Here is a 22,006-nt window from a genome sequence, read left to right as displayed (position 1 = left end):
ACAAACACATGACAAAGCCTCCTAGTAAAAAGAAACACACACACACACACACACACACACACACACACACACACACACACACACACACACACACACACACACACACACACACACACACACACACCATTGGGATCCAGAGTGTTTTGAACACACTTTCTATTTCTACCTCCTCAGCTATTTGCAGTGTTGCAAATTTAGTCCCATCAGTACCATCCATCAACCCTCATTACCACTTTCCCGCTCCCTCGGACTCCATGCAGGCCACATTCTTAACGCATTGTTCATCCACCAGCAGAGTGGAAAAATGTGTGTGCGTTAGTGTGCGTTTGCATTTCTGCATGTGTGAGAGAGCGCACGGTAGAGGCACCCTGTGTCTGTTTTATAATTCATACTCATGTGTGGATCCTCTTTCAGCCCACAGACACCTGCTAGAGATACACAGGGCACATACTGATGTCCTCACTATATTTTTCTCTCACAACCGTCTCCATTCTTTCTTTGTCTTTAACCAATGAACTCTAAAATACTCAACAAACCCCTTTGTATCTGTGTGTATTCCATTTGCGTATAGTATTTGCGCATAATCCCATGGCTCTGCATTTAGAGCATCTATCTGCTTTCATGCACCCACACACACACACACACACACACACACACACACACACACACACACACACACACACTCACAAGTGTGCTCTTTTATTGCCCTGATGCTCTTTTTAATGGCCCTCCTCCTCCCTCTCCATACTGACGTCACATCCATTAAGCCGTGCCTCTGGGCCTTTTTAGTGGAGGCTGGAGCGCAGGACTCCAATGTACAAGACCCCCATCCAGAGTCAATCTCCACTTGATAAACTCGCCGTATTGGCTGATCTGACAGATGCGGTTACCACGGCAATCTGTTCAGTCTCTCTGCACACCGCCACGACTATCAATCCACAGTGAGAGGGAACCCATTGAACTGTGTGTCATAGGGGAGAACGGGTTGTTAACAGTAGCACATGCGCACGCTCAAGCTCTCACCTGTTTATTGTCTGAGCGCGCACACATACGTGCAGCTCAACTATCAACACACATAGGGGTGTGTTGATAGTTGAGCTGAGAGAGGACTGCCTGTATCTGGTGCCACAGAGAACAACCCTGGCGGGCTAATGTGAAGAGATAACGTTTCATGTCTGATCAGCATCAGAATCATAATTCACTGGCCTCTTCCAGCCTCCATCTCTCTCATTATGTTCCCAACAGCAACATCCTTAATTACGGTCCTACTCATCCTGTGAGTGCTATATCCGGTGTCTATAGTCACGCACCGAATATAGCACTAAAGTGTCAGCAACACCTCACAACCCAACAAGTTGCCCTGACCGACTCTTTTCCCCTTCATGAATATGGAATGAGTGTGAAGTACATAGACGACTTCAGCCTTTGCAAAACAGAGTAGGCTAGACTCGAGTGGTGACAATGCTTTGCTGCCTATTGGAGACAGAAATGGAAAATGACGGCTTGGGTCATGTCGATTTGGAGCTGGGAGCCGGCGCTGGATGAGAACAGGCAGAATTTTGATGGCAGAGCCTTTTCCCTGACTGAAAAAGAGCGGTCTGAAATGTTAAAATGAACCTCACTTCTTCGACACTCACGAGACATAATCAATGGTCAGTGCGGCTGGCTGCACTCGCAGGGCTCCACTGTGATTTAGTGCGGTGCATCTAAACCCTGTCGCTAACTAGAGCTGAGCTCAGTTTAATGAGAAATGAGACTTAACTTTCAGTACAGCGAGCGATGGAAATTCACCAAAGGAGGAACAGGGGAAGAAGAAAAGAAAAAGGGGAGAGAGAGACAAAAAGAACTGCAGGTTGTTTTGATAAATAACAGCTACAAAGTGTTCTGGGAACAGTATTATAGCTCCAATCCATCACCAGATCATCAGGCTACATTAATAATGAAGGTGTTCTGTAGACATAAAAAGTCCAGTGTACAAATCAGACATAGGCTTTTTGCTTGACAAATCACACCAACAGAGAGACAGTCACTTGACCCCCTCCCCCCCCCCACCACCCTTGATCCACTCCTTAAAAGGACAAAGAAAAGATGGATCATTTCACAAGTTTCCACATTCAAAAAGCTATTGTACAACAAAGATTGCTTTGGAAAACCCATTACATTACATTATGTTAATTTTTTTTTAAAGCAAGAAAGAAAAGAATTTGTTCCCTGTCATTTGTTCCAAAAGTCATCCTCTGTTGTAGATTGGTTTTCTAATTCACACTTCTCTTATATTTTCTCATTTGTCTTTGTTGCAAAGCAATCACTTTGACTGGACAGAATAAAGAATATACCAATGAAGGAGACTTCAGGATTTAAGCTTCTCTTGCTCTCCCTCTCTGTCTCATTGTCTCCTTTCCCTATCAGAGAGGGCAAACCTATGCAGGAGCCATTCATCTTTGGAATCCTTTGAAGTATCTTCCATCCAGTCAGGTTGACATCTTTTTATTATGGGCAGTGTGTATTTGCCTGTGTACATGAGGATATGTGGGTGACTTTCCTCTCTCCTTCAATCTGTTATGCCTATATATTAAGAGGTGTGTGTGTGTGTGTGTGTCCTGTTTCCCTTTTCATGTCTTATTCTAGTATTATACTGCCTTCACATGAATGTCAATGACACAGAGAGAGAGAGACAGAGAGAGAGAGTGTGATAAGAGGTCAGTGGGGCATGAAGGAGAGTGAATGACATCAGAGACATGGTTTTCCACCCATCCATCTGTCCACTCAAAACAAACAGGCCAGTCATTAGCCAGGCTCCAGCTGTTATGTCTTAGTCTCCAAGTTGTGAATACTGCTCATTTATATGTACGGAAACATACTGCAGCAGAGAGCAAGGCCTCATCAGTTACCACCATGACATATTTTCAAACGACATCATTTCACAAAACTTTAGAATAGGAAATGGCTCGCCATATGAGCTATTTTCTCATGTCATACTCTCTGTCCATATTACCCTCATCCTGTGAAGCTGTGCCTCAGCACAGCCCGTGCTTTGAGCTCCAATCTCATGTCAACGTGCTAACATGCTCACAATAACGATGCTAACATACGGATGTTGAGCATGCAATGTTTAGCATATTCACCATCTTAGTTTAGCCGAACATTTGCTAATTAGCACTGAGCACAAAGTACAGCTTAGGTTGATGGCAATGTCATGAGCCAAATAATTGGGCAAATAGAATTGGCCTGATGAAAAGTCATCCTCAGTGTCATATTATAAATCTCTGGAGGCATATTTCACTGCAGTCCATCCAATAGTTGTAAGATATTTCACTGTGAAACAAAAAGGGGATCATGGAAGTTTGTAAAATTCATCCTCTGGGGACCTTAAATGTCCGTAAAAAAATTTCATTGTGATCTGTCCAATGCAAATTTCTTTCTAATTTTTTTTTTTTTTTACTGGACTGAGCAACCTTGCCATCCATCGAGCCATGCCACTAGTATAGCTAAAGATCTGCACAGAAAACACTATATGTCCTTTTCATGACATTAAGTGAGTATGGAAAGCAAGAATGTTGTAAGCAAATGACTGCACTAAACACAGAGCAGAAGCCGGACGTCCATAAACATTATTATCGCTACTGTACATCTACAGCTACCACTAATAATAGATAAGTACAAATGCTAAAGGCAAAACAGAAATAATAGTCTGCGCTGGGGCTTAGAGAAAATAATGATATTCACACTGAAAGGGCATGAAAGAGGACATGACTGGCCAACGTTCAAAGCCTAGGGGCCCCAGACTGCTCCGATCTCCCCAGAGGTGCTCTGCCACCTCCAGCCCTCATCAAAGCAAGGAGACAGACCGAAACTGAGGAACGGCAGTGTGACATTGTGTGTGCGTCTGAGTGCTTGCGATACTGCTTGAGCATAGAGCTATAGGCAAAAGAAAAGACAAAAAACAAACAGAACACAAAAGAATGGATTTTAAACACTCTGACATGGTATAATTATTTAACAAGCAGAATGGTTTAGTCTGATAAAAGCCATGGTCTGAAATGTGTGACACTTTGGAATACGTATTAGCAAATTTACATTTCAGGCATATGACTGATTAATGGTTTGTTAGATAAGAGCTACACTAATGCCTCAGCTGCTGTATATTACACTTTGAATGAATACTACAGTTCTGTAACGACTAAAGAGGAAGAGATTGGAGGGATCATATCAACATAGCATGTCATTATTGACTATGCAGAAACAAACTAAGCTGCCGGAGGAGCAAACGTTGGCAGTTTTATCAATCACAAAGCAACTTTTTTGCCCCTCTGGCCCTGTTGTGTTTTTTCATGGCACTAAAACAAGATGGGTGGAGTAGAGCGGCCTTAGACAGACACACACACAGACCTTGTCAAAATCACATCAATATCTTTTATGTATGTGGACTTTCCTGCTAGAGAAGCCAACCTAGATTATTCAACAAGTCTCTTCCACAGCGTTAGTGTAGTGATGTGACAGCGCGACAAAACAGCTTTTTCCTGAATAGGTTTGCTTGGCAAAAACTTCAACCATAAAAAGGGAAAAAGCAACAAACCCCCTGGAATCCATTTAAAAAAAAAGACCATCAGACTTGCACTTCATCTTCAACATATACATGTTATACAGATCAAAAAGAGTTGGCTATGGCTGAAATCCATTCAAATCTCCCCTGCTGATAAACTATTGGTCTTACCAACAATATATTCACCCTGCTCGTTTCCTGACTGTGCTGCACTGCACCAAGGCTGAGCTTTCATCTTTGAATCCCAACATTTCTATAAAGTTCAGTTGAGCTTGCGTTTGCACTTGAATGGTGATGGACCCCTTTTTGTTTGTTTTTAAATTGTTAGTTTGGTGATCTTTTTTCTTTTTTTTTTTTATAGTGGACATTTCTCTTGGATGGGTATAATCTACTCCCAAGCTTGTTTTTGCCTCCTGCAGAGTAACACTACCATTAACTGACAAGTGTGTGTGTGTGTGTGTGTGTGTGTGTGTGTGTGTGTGTGTGTGTGTGCGTGCGTGCGTGCGTGCGTGCGTGCTAGCGTGCATGTGTGTATTGGAAAGCAAACATCTCTGGAGGTTTGGCTCGGTCGTAAGCAACAAGCATGACGATGCAGAGGAGAAAACAAGAAACAGAGAAAAGAAAAATGACCATTAGACAGTTTCATGGTAAGTTGTGTTCAAATATATTAATAATTACTATCAATTGCACAATACAGGAAAATAGTATTTTCATTACTGTATGCAGTTTAATGTAAATAATGACTTTATTTTGCGGGGGCATGATGTGTGGGCAATAATGTACCTTGAAATTGAGACTGAAATGGAGGAAAAGAGAGGAACTGGTGAGAGGAGGAGAGGCAGACTGGCTGGGCTTAAAAAGCAAATTTTGTCCAGTGTTCTGAAATCTGATCGACTGAAAACTAAAGGCTTTTTTTCACAATATGATTCTCGTCTAGTTTGCGCCTCAACTGTCTTTGTCAACACGCAGCACATCAATTTCGCATTACATCCTGACAGACAGCTCGCCGCTCTCAGCTCGCCCCTGTTATGGTGTGCATTTCTGAGCGTGCGTTTGTAACGAGTTTGTCTCTCTATGCTCTGTTTTCTTCTGCTCTTGAACTCACGTGTCCGAAAACTTTCTTTTCTTTAACTCTTCTAGATTACTGGGTTGCACTGGGCAGGGGGTGATGGTGATACAAGCAGAACATGTGCCACACTGATAAATGGAAAATTTCAATAATTCAGACACTTTGTATGTCTGGCTGCAACACGAGACCGTCTCACCTACTCAAATCTGTAAACACCTGATGAATGGGAGCAACAACATCCCTCTTCAGTTCGCGCATTGGAAATCACTGGCAAAATAGATGCATCAGACTGAAAAAGAGATAATCATTACCATTTTCTATCTACAGAGTGGAGAAGTGCAGACTGGCTTGATTCACTGTGCCTACACACATGGACCCAGCGTCAAATTACCTGTGATACCAGCTTCCTTGAACAAATTTCACAAAGTGGAAACAAGAGACATTTTTACTTGCTCCTTTTCTGTTATTTGATGCCTGCAGTGGTGGGTCTTTTAAGGTAGCTATAGTAAAATAAAAAAATAAAATAAAATAAAAACTACTGGAGTAATTTCACACGGAGTACAACTTTCAAAAGACTCCTCCGCAAAACCATTTCTGAGATGGAATAGAAGTCAAATTTGCTCCAGGTGAAGAGATGTAATGTATTATTCACCAAAATGAAGTCTTTTCAAAGTTGTCCCTTCACTTCATACAATCGGATGAGGGAAGGGAGATGAGAAGGGAAGTAGAGGTGGGAGTTTGGGATGGCAAGCGAGGAAAACAGAGCTATTCTCTGAAACATGACAGCCCTGAAGGCTCGACGCACCGTTCTGCGTGCGGTGTGCTCCAGAGATGGAATGACTACTTACAAAGACAGCAGTGTCTTGGGGATAGAAATAGACAGGTGCATTATTCAGGACACATATCCACAAGTGCACATGTATATACACAGACACACAAGGAGGCAGGATGGGTGGGAGGTGTAACACAAATATAACTCAACAATCGTACGTAAAAGTGAAGCCACACAGTGAGAAGATTTTTGGCTTACGCTGCATGCTGAGGGCTCGTAAACCAATACATATATTTCAGTAAAAATGCCTGCACTGTGTTAAAGGCCCTGGAAACCGATTTTTCAGTGACCTAGTACTATAAGCAATGGCTTCCTACATGGACACATTATTTTCTGCTAATGTTAGGAAACTGCTCTTTCACTTGAGAAATGTCTGTATTTGTGTTTTGCCTTGTGCTTTTCTCATCGATTTCAAGTGGGCTGATCTCTGCTGGAGAAAAGCTGATGTCCCAATTTTCTATCTACCAATCTGGATTTCACAAATGTTACTTGGATGTTTAACCTTCCCTGCAGAGAATGATGCAGGCGCAGACTTTGACACACATTTATTTCCTGAAGGGGGGGAAAGTTCCTCTGTGGTTAAAACTTTGGAAAAGAAAAATGTTTGCATAGTCAGACATTGTCGGTGATCATTGTGGAAGATTTTTTTGTGGCGAAACCATATCAGACACTAATTATCTTAAAACAAGTTTGAGCTGAATCTTTAACTTGATTAGTTGCACATATTTAATATTAGTGAGAAAGACTTGTAAAGAAGTTGTCATGTGATTTAAAGACGAGTGACAAAAGGGTCATGAACTCATGTGGTCCGAGTCACTGAGTGTATAAATGCAGCCACTAAGTCTCCCAAACATATTCCTACATTATTGTTTTAAATTGTTTTACTGTCAACTGATATTGCTTGACCTTTAGGGATTTATCTACCAAAAAACAGATTTCACCTGCATTTGGAAGTTGCTGCGTATAATCTCAGACTCTGACCTCTAACACAGTTCAGGCTTGGCGAAGATAGGATCTAGAAACAACACAGCAAAAACTCCTTAAGCTGCTCAACTGACACAGAACGAGTTTGTGGACACAGATCCAGTGCCCCGGGGGATTTTTTTTTTTTTGCAGAGATACTGGTTCTATGTCTGGTTCATAAACGTTAGCATCACAATGAAATGAAGCTTATTTGGCTGTAAAAGCTCAAACAAACAACCTGGCAGATTGAATTACCAAAGCGAATCTGCAATTCATTAACAATAGAGAAGCGCCAGGTTTCGTTTCACATCACAAATTGCTTCATTGTCTGTGTTTTGTTGCTTTGGGAGAGGGCGTTTTAATTTTCAAAGAATAGTCCAGCGTCGGCACTTTTTGGATAAATCCTATATATTTTTTATGTTTCCGCTTTCACTGCAGTTTATAGAGATCCATAATTTCCTTTTCTTGAGTTATTTTCATTTTTATTGAACTTGATTTTATTTTGTTTTCCATGAATGCTATTATTTACTTTTTTATTATGTTACTTTAAACATTAGGAATAGGAGGCAGTCCCTTTTAGTTGATTTCTACACTGTCAGGGTGTTTTCCTTACAGTTACATTACGCTTCACTGACAGACACAGAGACACACACAGAGACACACACACACACCACTGACAGCCACTGGAGATTCAAAAGCACTGCCTCGAAAGACTGTGGGAGTCAATTATACCACTGTGATCTGGGCCATAGATTACGCTTATAATAATATTAGTATCTAATTACTGCCTTGCATCCTTCACGCCTCTTCTGCACTCCTTAATCATTATCGCCCACTGGCCTCGAATCACAGATAGTACACAGCGTTAAAAGGAAAAAATAGCACTTACTATTTGTTCTCATTATAGAGCTACTGTTCTTTTTCTATACACACGTTTATGTGTACACTGGGGCAAGCTACATTTATTGTAGACCTGCTTTGCCCTGTGTACCAGCTGTGCAAGTCACTAATGGAGGGCAGAGCTGGAGCAGACACACACACACACACACACACAGCTAAGTGCCTATGTAGAGCTGAGCAGCGAGGGGAGGAGGGAGAGGCAGAATTCAAACATGCAAAAGGAAAAGCTTTACAAAGAGCTGTTGCATATAAAGTGAGCTGAATGCTTAATGTCAGGGTCTAATTAGGCCGTGTCTGTCTGTGTGGTTATGACAGACAGAGAAAACCACAGATGACGGGAGACGGAGATTGACAGATGGAGAGACAGGACGATAGGTCTGACTTGCAGCACTCTGACTGTGTTTCTCAGCGAGGTGTTAGCACAAACCTGATGTCCAGACAGCGCAGCATGGGATCGGCAGCCGTACCCAGCACCCAGATGGTGAAGCAGACCAGCAGCAGAGAGGTGGTGAGGATGGTGCGCCCCACTTCTGTGGATGTGTCTCTTACAGCCAGGCTCAGCGCCACGGCTCCCCTCAAACCTGAGGGCAGAGAAGACATTTCTGAGCAAACAGTGGGATTACTGCCATCCATCAAACCACAGGACAACCGTCTACCAATCAATTATTTGAAAGAAGCAGTGGAGAGCAATCCAGTTAATAACTCTTTCCGTAGGTAACAGATTACACCCTGACTACCACTGTCATTGAGCAGTTACTGAGCAGCAAACAGTCCTAGAACAAACTTGTAGATTGCTGTACAGTGGTGACATAACGCTTAAAGCCAAAACAATTCCCGGAGCAAATCCTTTGCTGCCATGAGAAACAGATGGGGGAGTTGGTGGTGGTGGTGGTGGTGGTGATGGCGGTGGTAGGGGAGTTTTGAAAAATAGCAAGACAAGGGCTTTTTACAAAAGAAACCTTATGTAAGAGGTAAAGTGGGTCAGGCAAGCAGCAAAACATGCTGCTGCTGCACAACCCCACATCACTCCATATCAAGCATTCCTTTCTCCTGCATCATCAAACCGTCCACAGATTCAACCTTTAGTCTCACAGGCCAAAGTTTGATGTACTCTTCCTCCCAAGACACAGCTACAGAAATGGCTGAGAGTGAATTGTTAAAAAAGAAATTTAACATTAGGATGATATAGATTAGTACCTTCTGTAATGAGGGTAGTGAATTATTATAAAGCCTGGGGACAACGCTGGTCTTTGTGTCTGTTTTACTGACTTCATGCGCGCGCACACACACACACACACACACACACACACACGTCCACAGGGGACATATTCTCTCAGCATCCTCACTAATGCCATTAGCTGCAGGCAGTGAGGAGAATGGAATAATTAAAGAGCTTTCACGGGATAAATCAGGGTAAAAGTTTTCATTTTTGAGGGTCTTGCGGAAATAACATCACCACTTCAACATTTATCACAGTCACAGCCAGAGATGTGGTCAGACATACAAAATGGCGCTACAGGTGAATAATAAAATCATAATGAATAATGTTAAAAGGTGTCGTGATCGTTGGTAAACAGTACCTGCAAACATCATGAAGTGCTGGAAGGTTGCGGGAATCTTGTTTGTGCGGCCAAGGTTTAGCAGGAAAGACAAAGGGTAGATGTTGCATGCTCTTGAAATAAAGATGGAGAGCTATATGCATTGAATACAGATTAAGGAGAATACTTATGACTGAGAGACACTCATGGGTTCAAGTACACTTATCAGTCAGCATGTCCTCATGGAAATTTGATGGGTTTTTTTTTTATATGAAAACCACAAAGTAGTACACAAGAAAAACCAACAGCCCTGGGGACAGATTTTTGTCAGAAACGCACCAGTTACTGTTTGAGTTCTAGTTTAACTGTTTGGGATTAAGTCTGGAGTAAATTATACTGGTCAAGGTTAAGGTAAATTACTGATACGTTTTAATAGTGTAAGGTTTTGCTTTATTTATTAAAAAAATAAATAAATAAATAAATGAATAAAAAAAATAAAAAAAATCCCCTTGGCTGACTTCAAATAGCTCGATCCTTTCCATACAAAATACATGAAAGTCAATCCCATGGTAAATACAAGAGTACAAATTCTTCGTGAGATCAGGCAATAAAAGCACAGCCATGAATATTACTATACACTCGCATATATGCACATGCACGCACACAGAGATACTAGAAAAAAAAAAAAAAAAAAAAAATCTCTCTGAATATTTTCTGTTTAGGATGCAAACACAGTGTGGCACCATGCCGAGGCACAGAGCCAATCAGTCTGTGCCAGCTGTCTCTGCCCTCCACACACACTTTGATGTTTCACATAGGATGGGACTGAATGCTAAGTGTCCTGGGCAGCAGTTAGGGAGAGGATATCTGTACAATTATCAGGGACATAGCTGCCCTTCTGGATACACTTAACACCTTTTGTCGTAACTTTTAGAAGAAGTTACTGCGGCTCTATATAAACTCTTCAAACCTCATACGAGCTCGAGAGCAGCCTCGTAGGTAGGTTCTTGTTAGTGGTAGCTAATTCAAGGCTATAGGCCAGATGAAGCCGGGCTGGAGGGGATCAGGCATGCTTTTTACTCTTAAAAAGAAAACAACACACATTTCTTAGACTCTTTGAATTTTAGTGCATAAAAATAATCTATTCAGACAGGTACCCCTGCTTTAGCTTCATGGGGAGAAGGGATTTTAGCTATTATACAATAATTCTAAATATGATGCCTGGAATAATAAAAGGGACCAATATCTTAGGCAGGGGACCTTAGTCTGACAGGGCTATTACTAAAACAGAGCTCCCTCGAACCCTGCAGTCAATATTAGATCTCATGCACCCTATGGATTTTCAAAAGCAATATCCTGCTCCCAAAAGCAGTCATTTCTCTTTATCAAAGGCCTCTGGGCTATTTGAATGGAGGTAATTAAGCACTTTCATCTCAGCCTCATTTCCAATAAAGCCCATCTCCATTGTCACTGGCAAAGGCTGCAAGCTACAGTGATTAAAATCTACTGCGTAACCAAAGAGCGATTAACAGGGTCGAATTACTGGGGTTATTTCATTTTTATAGACACTTTTAGCGCCATACAAGAGGACTTTGACCTCCATTTATTCCTGTTTGTACATCCGGGTCAGCTTCCAGTAGATGTACTTCACCTTTTTTTTTTTTCCCCCCACTCTAAGTTTTTGTTATTGAGGCACAATTAAGGACAAAGCTGAACAGGCTAAGTGCTCAAGTCAAAAATGTCTCACTGGCAGACCTTCCCACTGAACATAAGAGCATTGGAGAGAGAATCTGCTCAGCCGACTCGTTCTCTGGCTCTTTTGACCCCATGATGGAAGATGGATTGTAATAATAATTGCTGGCCATCTGGGCACTGGACTGTGAAAGAACATCTCCTTGGAGTGCGGCCACTACAGTCTCTCCTCAGGCATACGCTATGGTCATGTCGGCTCTCAGGCAAGGACAATCGTACCATGGGTAGGCAGCAGTCCATTACTAGCCCTCCATTTCCCCTCAGGAAGCAAAGCTGACAGACAAAACAGCAGCTGTGAATATCACACAGCTGCTATGATAATATAACTTTAACATGTGATGAGTATTATTAGGACTATTATTAGCCTCTTTGGATATCATAGCCTGTATTGTAACTGCAATGCATTCTGGTCTACAGAGGAAGGCTGCTGCCTGAATAGAAACTAATGCATCTCCAATGATGGACTTCTGCCTGTGGTTTTTGAGTCCAGGTACAAAATAATGAATCTAATCAGAAGCTTTTGCTATTTTTAAAAAAACAAAAACAAAAAAACTTTACATTTACTGTTGATGCTTTACATAGCTGTGCATTTTTCTCCTGTCAAACTACATTGTAGATGCCCTGGAAGTAGGGCAGCAATTAATTATTTTATTATTGATTAATCTGTGTTTAGGAATTGGTGAAAGAAAAAAATGCTCATCACAATTTCCGAGAGCCAAAGCTCACATTTTCATATTGCTTGTTTTGTCCAACCAACCATCTAAAAACCAAATATTTTAAATTTACATTATAAAAAAAAAAAAAGGAGAAAAGCAGCAAATCCTCACATTTGGGAAGCTGGAACAAACAATGGTTCTGCTATTTTATATTGATAAATGGCTTAAACTGTCAATTGATTTTTAAAATCACTGTCTGGAAATTTTCGATTGACTAATTGATGAAGCGACTCATCATTACCGTCTGTTCAGTTGCTGGGGAAAAGAAAAAAAAGAAAAAAACACCACTAACCAATATCTTGCATTGCTAAGTAAGTAAATATGCATCACTAACAGCCATTTACAATGTTAAAAGCATTTTAGAGCAGATTTTTCCTTTAACAAGATGGGAATACCATCTAACCAACAGCACAGACCTCTTTCACTTGAGTTTCTAGAGCTAATAAGATTTAATCTTCAACCTCAACAGGGATATGGTGCTTAATCCACTACAAATTAAAGTACTGTAAGCTTATTTCAAACAGGCAAACATCTTTATTCCACAGAGCTTTGCTAGAGAACAGAAAACAAGCAGCGGCAACAATAATTAAAGACCTATTTAAATTTGTGTTTCATGGGCGTTCTTTAGAACAAACGCTGCACTGCAGCATCTTAATCTGCGGAGATGGTGATCATTTGAGACCGGCTGAATGGCATTTGCAGAGCTCACCAGATCAAACCTGCACAATTTAAGAGACTGACTGAGGGAATCACTGCACTGCAGCAACACAGAGGCAAGGCAGAAAACAGGAATGCCACTCTGGTCAAGTAAGTGACTGATGACTGTGCAGATAGAAATTATGACTGAAGGTAGAGGGGACAGAGCAAATCAGAACAGGGCACCATTTGTGGGGTCTGAGTGGGTTCTTGAGGCTGCACAGTAGGGAGTGAAGATGCTCCATTATGTAGCAGAAAAGGATACAAATGCTCCAGAAATGAAGAGGGCTTTGAAGACATGGTGAGGAAACATCAACAATACATATCCCATGTAGCTGAAGATGAAAATCTCCCCGAGGAAGTTGAAGACTTCAAAGAGCTGCAAATTATGAAAGGGATTGAGAGGATCATGAGAGAGAAGGTCATTCGAGATGAGGAGTTCAGGGTGGAGGGTGTGTGAATGTGTGTGTGTGTGTGTGTGTGTGTGTGTGTGTGTGTGTGTGTGTGTGTGTGTGTGTGTGTGTGTGTGTGTGTGTGTGCAGGGGGTGAAAGTGAAGGACTCAGATCGGAAACGGGTAAACAGGCTTAGATTTGTACAAACATGACAGATCCAGCGTTGATGTTATTCCTCGATCCTTCGAGGTAGCAACTGCAAACATTTACATCTGGATGACATAATGTGGGTGTATTTAGCACCAGATGCGTTTCTGTCATCACTGTCTTGCTAAAAATGTTTATTACACACAGGTCGTTTGTGGATACACATGTAAAGAATGACTGGACTTAAAAAGATTTTTGTTTTGTTTCTCATGATACTTCATAGTGGAGGAATTTTACAACACTTTAGCTCAGTCCTACACTTCCTGTAATGATGCAGGACATAATAGAGAGCTTGGGTGTCATTTACTGTAGATATAAATAGAATCGGAAACAATTTTATGAAGTATTTCTGGATAAGAAATCAAATATTAATTAAGGGCCTTATGTTGTGTCTGGATTACATTAGAGCAGATGTTATGATTTAATAAATGATTTATTAGTTTCTGTTTCTATCACTTAAACCAGCTTTGCTTTGGTCTAATTGAATTAGTGTACCTTTTCCCTTAAGAGCCACATATCACAAGGACAAGAGATGCCACAGAGGGAAATATTTCTCCTACTAGTTATTCAACCAGTGTCTGTATACGCTAAATCACTTTGTCTTTCCCTTTGAGCTGCAGCTGCATGTATAAATCATAAAAATGTAGATAAAGGCATTCTGCCAAGTAAACATACTGCACCATACACATTCATTGGCTACTACATAGCCAATTCACTTTGTAGGCAAAGGCTTCAACTGTGCTGCATCGCCTTTTAAAAGGTTTTTCTGTGATAAACAGTTAGCTGCACTGTGGCACCGATAATGAATAATAAATGCGTAGATGAGTATATGTGTGTACTTCTGATTTATTTGCTCCTCTGTGAAGCTTGCCGGTACAGTATGACAGTGGGCTGGCCTCCATCTGTGCTCTGCCTTTTAAGCAGATAGCTGGAGACTAACCTCCCACACAGACACCCACTGGACAACCAGACCACTAATGGCAATTAATGATTGCTTGCGCACGGCACGCAGGACACAAACATTGGCATCAAAAGGCAATGTGAACAAAGTGAGGAGACTGAAAAATACTGTTCAAAACAGACAACAAACATCAGTGGAATAGTGCTCAATCATCCTCCATAATCCTACCTGCTTGGTCCTGGCCCTGCCCTCAGAGGATAAATTATGAATTGTGTATCTTGCCTGGCTCAAGCCACAAAACAGCACTGCCACAATACCTGAAAAAGATAAGAAAACATGCAAGTGAATTTACAAAGGAAATCAGAAAGCAGACCAGCAAAATGGCTAATCAGGTCTTAAACATCCATGACGTGTTTGTTGTAAATGTGAGCATCAATATTTTGTGAATAAAAATTCCTAGCCGACTGTTCTATACACAGCAGGGAGTTAAACAATGTGCTGTATCTGATTAGTACAAAATATGCGAAATAGCTTATACATGCGCATATTATGTAATCAGGCTGCAAGAATGTATGTTTGTGTGCTGTTTAACACAGAGCAGTGGGGCTTCCAATGATGAGAATGAGCTGCAGGAGGTTTTAACATCATTGGAAAAAGATTTGTGAAAAGAGACTTTGTCAGACTGCAGACGAATTTTAAAATCAAAGCAACTGACTTCCAGTTTACTCCAAAAACATGATTTTTAAATTAAACCTGGAAATGATGATCAGCAGAACAATGCATGTGTGCATTGTCCCAAAGGCCCATGGGGTCCAAGTGAATCCTCCTGTCTGCAGCTACTTCTGCATTTGACCAAGAAGTATGTGACATTAGATCACACCAGCCCAACCCTGTATCCACCCATTGTCCTGGTTCCAGTGAATTCCATCTGTATAAACAACTTAATCAAAATGTGCTGTCCAACCCAACTTAAGCATCCTCATGTTTCTGGCCCAAAACTTTACTTGTTTTTCTACTCCAGGGATATGAAGCTGTGGAAATAATAAATGCTAAACAATGACATCGTCGCAATAGATCGCGCCAGATGCAGAGGAGCAGAAATTAACAGAAGGGAAACAAATGACAAGCAAAGTACAGACGGGAAAGAAATGCAAAGAAAGGCAGCTCCACAGAGACGGGAAACAGGGTGGAGGGATTGATTAGGGGCCCTGCTTGTACAGAGGAGTTTGGCTGGACCAGAGTGCTGGAATCTGAAACGCATAGCATGAAAAGGTGGGTTGCAGCCTCACAGGACATGCTTGCTTTGTTGCAGAAATTCAATTTCACATTTTTGCTCCCTCTGCTTTGAGACAGAATCACAGATGATGGCAAAATGCGAAATTACTGTGATGGGACAGAGCTGGCAGTAATAAATATGGCAGCAGAGAAAAGATAGCACCTGTGATTCTGCCTGGTAAGTGAAACCAGTCCATTACTCTCTCTCTCTCTTCACCATCCGCCTGGATGCTGACCTGTACCTGCATTATGCTAGCTCCAGTAATCCCTGCTCACAATGTCCTTTCCAGCACTGTGTAACAAAGTCTAATGGAGCATGCCAGCATGGCAGATCTTGTTTTGGTTCCATTTGGTTTAGGGCAACATCCTCCTCCTTGGTTTACATAACACAGACAGAGGTAACACATCATCCACCATCCACATAAAGGCTCTTCCGCACCGGGCACTTGGCAACAGATGAGATACATCCCATAATGAGCAGTTGTGAGGGGCATAAGATTAATGATAACAGGGCTCCCTGTGAGGCTGAGGGTCATTAGACACACCCTCACTAAACTCCAGCAATTAACTGAGACTGAAAGAGCCTCGGTTACCAAAGGACACCAGGGAGTACTCCCATCGCTCTCTGGGTCCCTGTGTATGAGGTGCTGCTTCACCCCAGACGGACCTTTAAAGACCGTTGAAAAGAGAAGCATTCCGCAGATTATTTTTGTCGGGTCCAATTTTGTACCAAGAATATAGAAGATTGCAACAGGACTCATTTTTAGATTACTGTGACCAAACATCAGCATGAAAATTGGTTTTATAACACTGCAGGTTTAAAGTCAAAATGAAGTATTTCACTATAAGCCCCGGTAACACAGCACAAAGTTGCACCTCTGCTAAAAATACCCAAGGCTTTAGTATTGGATAGTATTGAGAATCACTGCCCAAGGTTTTGCTGCTGTTTGCCTCCCACACTGGGCAGCATTCAGAGTGGTGTACTTTATAGACAGGGCATCTGGGTCCAATAGACAAAGGTCAAGTTATTTCATTAAAACCGTCTTCTCCTCCTCCACAGGCCACAGGGAGTGCTGCCAAGTCAGAGCAAGCTCTACAACATCAGCTGAATGAGTGGAATTCCTCTGACACAATCAGGGCAGGAGGAACAACAACACTTAAGTGTGCATATGTACACTACATGCATATTTCAGAGCCTATGTCTGATCGAAGAAGAAGTAGATTGCTCCAACAACTAAGCAAGGTTTTCTTCACCACCCCAAGCTACTTGTTATTTCAGATACTGTGAATCAATTACGTGAAAAAATAACAAGACAATAAGTAAGAGAATAAGAAAGAAATAAAAACCGGCCCTTGGTGTGGAATAAAGAAATCAATGGCAGGAATTGTGAAGCAGATCATGCTGTATCTATTTTCACATGTGACCTGAGCACTTCTTGACTTTCCAGGAAGGCTGTGCAAACATCTAGGGCAAAAACACTATTACACGTTGCTGCTATCTGTGGGGCCATCTCCAAACTAAAGGTGCAAACATGCTCAGACACAGGAGGGCAGACACCATTTTAAAATGAGTTATTGCTGTTGAGCCCAGAATGGGATTGGTAACTGCATTTCCCAAGTAGAGAAGAGATGGCTTAATACTTTCTTATCTAAACATTATTGACTCCCTGTAATGCCAAGGACTCTCAGAGGGTAAGGTATGTGTGTGTGTGTGTGTGTATGTAAGGAACAGGCTTTCTTCAAATGTACAGGAGGTGTGAGTTGGCTGAAAAGAACATTTAATCTGTTTTTGAGTGAGGAATTGCGCAGATGGTCATGTCTGGACAACCGAGAATGTGCACACATCATTTCCAGGTTTGTGGAGTGCAAGTGGTCACAGATGCCTTGAAAGCAACAGAGCTTGCCAATCAAACAGCTGCTTGTGTCACTGATGCTGAGGAGCAGTAAGCGAGTCAGTTCATGCAGTTGAGAAGGAATGCCTGAGGGGAAAAGGGCAGCGGTTCACTAACAGGATTTGTATTCTGTCTGACCTCCCAGCCAGCTAGAACACCATACCATTTGGCCACACACACACACACACACACACACACACACACACACACACACACACACACACACAAATGACATATAAGCCATATAGCACTCACCTGACAGTCCACTGGCTTCAGCTGAGAGAAAACTGCTCCAGGACAGAAGGAAGAGGACTGATGTTTCCACCAGTGGGCTCTCATGCAGTCGTGTGAATTTGGTGAGGTGGAAAGAGAGTTAAAGATATACAAGAAGATAATCATACAGTATTTCACACATTGCATCAGGCTAATACATGGTCGATATGGCAAATGCAATACAAATTTATGGCAGTCGGAGCAGACCACATGGACACTCCAGTGCAACAGCCTGCGGGCAGAGAAGCACTGCAGTGCTGCAAACAAATAGCAACTGCAGAAGAGGGGATTCGCCATGTAGAGTATTCCAATGGGTCTTAATGAGATCCTTTCTGCGAGTTCTCCAACAAAGTCCACATCCCACTCTTGCCCTCAAAGTATATATAGTAAGTCTTTACAGTGTTCCATCCAGAACAACACAGGACTAGAAGTTCTACTTTTGTGATAGTCACACAGAAAGTGAAGCTGAGCAGGTATACATACTGTAAGTATTATGTTTTAAGGCAGTTTACTGCTCTGCATTCCCAACCCCCCTTAACACCCTGCTGGCTTACAATAATGAAAACACATTTCTAAGTCTGATTGTTTCCATCTGTAATCATCCAGAGCAGGTATAGTAAGTAATTAAAAAAATAACTGAGCAAATGTATGTCAAACCGGATCTCTTTAAGACATTAATGTTTGAAGAGACAGCACAAAGAGCAGGATGTTGCTACGGTTGGCATCAGCAAAATCTAATAAATGCTCACTTTGTACTTTGCCCGCACCCAAAGATTAGTCACTGTAAATAAGAGCTAAGCTGTGCTCCAAACCTCCCATGACACATTCTCATTTTTCATCCTAAAGTCTAATTACTAGAAGATCAGAGAGAAATGCTGGACAACAGCGCAAGTCGAAACTTCATCAGAGGCCATTGGCTTGATTGACGACCTCTCTGTGACCATTAATGTCGCAGGAGCATTTAAGATTTAGCCGCATTGCTTTTGTTGATAAAGGTGGTACAGTAGGGGGGTTTGTTAGAGAAGCAATTACCAAGTTGAGGAAGTGGATAGATTGCAGCGGATGGTGAGGTGATAATTGACTTTGGGGTGGGAATGAAAGGATATGAGGGCTGTTATGACTGTGAATATGAAACCCAGGAGGAGGGAGCCGGCAAGCACTCCCAGAAAATAACCAACAGAGTGGAGAAAGGCAGGGGGGTTGAAGGTGTGTCCTGCCCCCATCTGGCTGTAGGTGTTGATGGCACTACAAGAAAAATAACACCACATACTCAAAAATGAAAGAGAGGCAAATTTCTATTGAAAAAAAAAAAAAAAGAAGCCAATAGCACAATTACAACAGAAGTAAATATGAGTGTTACTGACACTGAAACATTAAATCAACAACATTTTGTTGTTTATGGCTCTAAGAGAAATGCTGTCATCAGAAATACGGCCCACTAGGTTCCTGGCGTAAACCAGTCTGGAGCAGTGAGCATAAATTCACATGTTTAATATGCTGAGCAAAGCCTTTAAATGCAATTTATTGGAGTCATTCCTAAGAATACATGGCCTCCTTTAGAAGTTAAATCCTTTCCTGAAAAACAATCCATTCTGAATTATTTGCCTCTGAGACGTCTCCTAGTAGTTAGAGGGAAACGGGGGAAATACTATTGATGTTCACAAAGACAGCAGCATTGTGCTTTTCACACTGCTATAAATATTTACTTTGTGGGGGGGAAAGGGGACTTCAACATGCCAGTCATTGAGTGCAAAAGAGGCCTCACAGGGAGGAGAGAGGGAGAGAAAAATTGGGAAGGAGGGAAAGAAAGAGAGAGGGCCTGAGGTGAAGCAAGCAGAGGCAGGCAGCCATGAGTGAGTGGCTGATGGAGCTGGCTGCCTTTGTGGAATGACAGTATTTCTTAACCCACCATAGACCCTCCCATGTACTGCCTTTGGACTTTGACTGCTTTAAATGAATGTCAAACCTTTGAGTCAGCAAAAGCAATGTGAAAGTGGCGTTTGGCGTTTAAGCTTCCTTCATGTGAGCTGGCACAGCTTCTGATAGCCAGGGGAACCCAGAAAAGTTGCAATAATCCAGCTAACATGAAAAGATCCTTACGGTGTCAAAAAAATGTCTACCAAACTGTTGACAAATGAACCCATAATGCATCTCCACTTTTCATGGTGTCAGGTTGAAATGAGCTAGTACGCGCCACAACATGCCTTAATCTCCATAGCAAAAGGGGAAGAATCAATCATGCTGTTGCTAATGAGCTCAGCAAGCTGAAAAAGGGAAAATCTATTATGCCCTCCATGAAAATAAAGACTCCAGTTGTGTTAGCACATTAAATTTGGCGACTAGTCACTTGTTCTCCATGACCCTCTGTGAAACTGTATCTCCAGACATCTGGTGCTGCTAATTCCAAGTCAAAATTCTTCAAGATGTCAACACAGGACCTGGTTGAATAGTGGCTGCGTCAGGGCTGCTGGAGCAGGAAGTTTAGTGCCTGTGAGAGGGCACATCAGCGTAAGGTTGAGCTGCTCCCGGAGCTTGTTAAAATTCCAGTGCCAGGACCCCGCGTGGCTCACTAATAAGGGCCGGCTTTGTGTGTGGGGCCAGGGCGACCGGCAGGCTAGCGAGCCAGTCAAGTGACAGGAGATGGCACGAAGGCCGGTCACGCCACTCCAGGAACAAACACAGTACTATCTGACTGTTTGTCTGGGAAGACGCGCAGGCTCCCTCCTCCGCGCTTCAATGTACACAGAGTTAGCAGCCACGGCGTGAACAGCAATCTCCACACCCGCCTCCTTTTCTCTCCATCTGCCTGCCTGTCTGGGCCCATTTGTGCGATTGGAGAAGGAGATGTCAGAGTGTGCAGGTACCGTACATGTGATGTGTCAGTCTTTGTGAATAGAAAATACAAATACGGACACATATCTTATCCCTGTCAACTCCTTTCCACCTTCATTTGTTCATCTGCCTGCCCGGCCATGAATGTGAACCTATGTGAGTTCCTTACCCTCTCCCATTTCCATCTCTCTGCTCCCCATCTTACCATCTGTTAGCACGTCTAGTTCACTTGCTTTGTTCACTAGCATTGTGTAAACAGAGCAGACAGTGACTGCAGTGTGTGTGAGCAGGGCAAACATGCATATTTGAGAGCTGCACTGGAGAAAGTGGAAAAAGTGGAGGGAAAACAATGAAGCAATTGAAATGCATGGAGAAGGCATGACTACTTCATTACGCTTTCAATTATTTTATGCTGCACTTGGTCTGAATATGACAGTAGCTGTGTTAGCCGAGTTTGTTTTGCTGGGAGTGTGTCTCTACTCTGGCAGTGAGTCTCTCCACTGAGTACCTTAATGAGATGCTGACAGTGCCAGGGGCAACTCTCTTACGCAGTCCACTGCATAGCATCTGAGGCACTCGTGCTGTTTTGCCATTCACACCCTTTCCTTAAAGCTGGCAGCATCCATCCAGCTTTCCCTCCCCCACACATCCACCTCCATAATGCCAACCGGAAAACAGTGAGCTCCCACACAATTAAACCTAGAAATACGGTAGATTCCGAGGGCAAAGAAAAATCCTGAAGCGAAATACTCACTGTGACAGGACGATGGCCACAGCATCATTCAGGACACTCTCGCCAAACAGTAGGGTGTGCAGATCTGGGTCCACATGCAGATCTGACAACAGGCCAAGCACTGAAACTAAAAACAAAACAAGAGTTACTGCTGTTTAAGACCGCAGATAGCACAACAACTCCTCTGCTAATCACACTGAAAAATTGGTGTGCAATATCACCTCTGCTGCTACAAACAGGAGAAAGCAGAGGAATTAATGTTACACTGTAACAATGAGAGCTGACAGAAAATGTCAGCACACTGACAACACTGGAAAGAAGGTTTTGACACATGGAGCAGCCAGAGTAACTAAACCAAGCAAAGACTTGTTCGGCCCCAGCTTAAGACAATACACAAGGCTTGGAAAGCACAATATTTATCTCTATTAAGGAAGCAGAACAGATTGTTTTGCTGCACTGTGTATGGTATTCATTGCATGAATGAACTGTGT

The 22,006-nt window shown here is 42.3% G+C and overlaps 1 protein-coding gene across 2 annotated transcripts in view; it reads right to left on the bottom strand.

Moving 5' to 3' along the window:
• The window catches only part of LOC111237823 (sodium/hydrogen exchanger 9-like), a 64,889-nt gene that overhangs the window by 28,831 nt on the left and 14,052 nt on the right, over window positions 1-22,006 (bottom strand). For both annotated transcript variants that reach the window (XR_002665790.1, XM_022767082.1), the window contains exons 6-12: window positions 21,537-21,642; window positions 19,057-19,195; window positions 17,933-18,038; window positions 14,739-14,827; window positions 13,275-13,388; window positions 9,888-9,999; window positions 8,735-8,888 (exon numbers count right to left, since the gene is read on the bottom strand). Coding sequence is in view for 1 of the 2 variants with exons in the window: in XM_022767082.1 (XP_022622803.1) it covers window positions 8,735-8,888; window positions 9,888-9,999; window positions 13,275-13,388; window positions 14,739-14,827; window positions 17,933-18,038; window positions 19,057-19,195; window positions 21,537-21,642 (820 nt within the window). In the remaining variant the exon portion in view is untranslated. The remainder of the gene's footprint in view (window positions 1-8,734; window positions 8,889-9,887; window positions 10,000-13,274; window positions 13,389-14,738; window positions 14,828-17,932; window positions 18,039-19,056; window positions 19,196-21,536; window positions 21,643-22,006) is intronic.

Source organism: Seriola dumerili, unplaced genomic scaffold (assembly GCF_002260705.1).
Source record: "Seriola dumerili isolate Sdu_G_001 unplaced genomic scaffold, Sdu_1.0 BDQW01001124.1, whole genome shotgun sequence".
NCBI lineage: Eukaryota > Metazoa > Chordata > Actinopteri > Carangiformes > Carangidae > Seriola > Seriola dumerili.
This window is presented reverse-complemented; position numbering and strand designations above follow the sequence as displayed.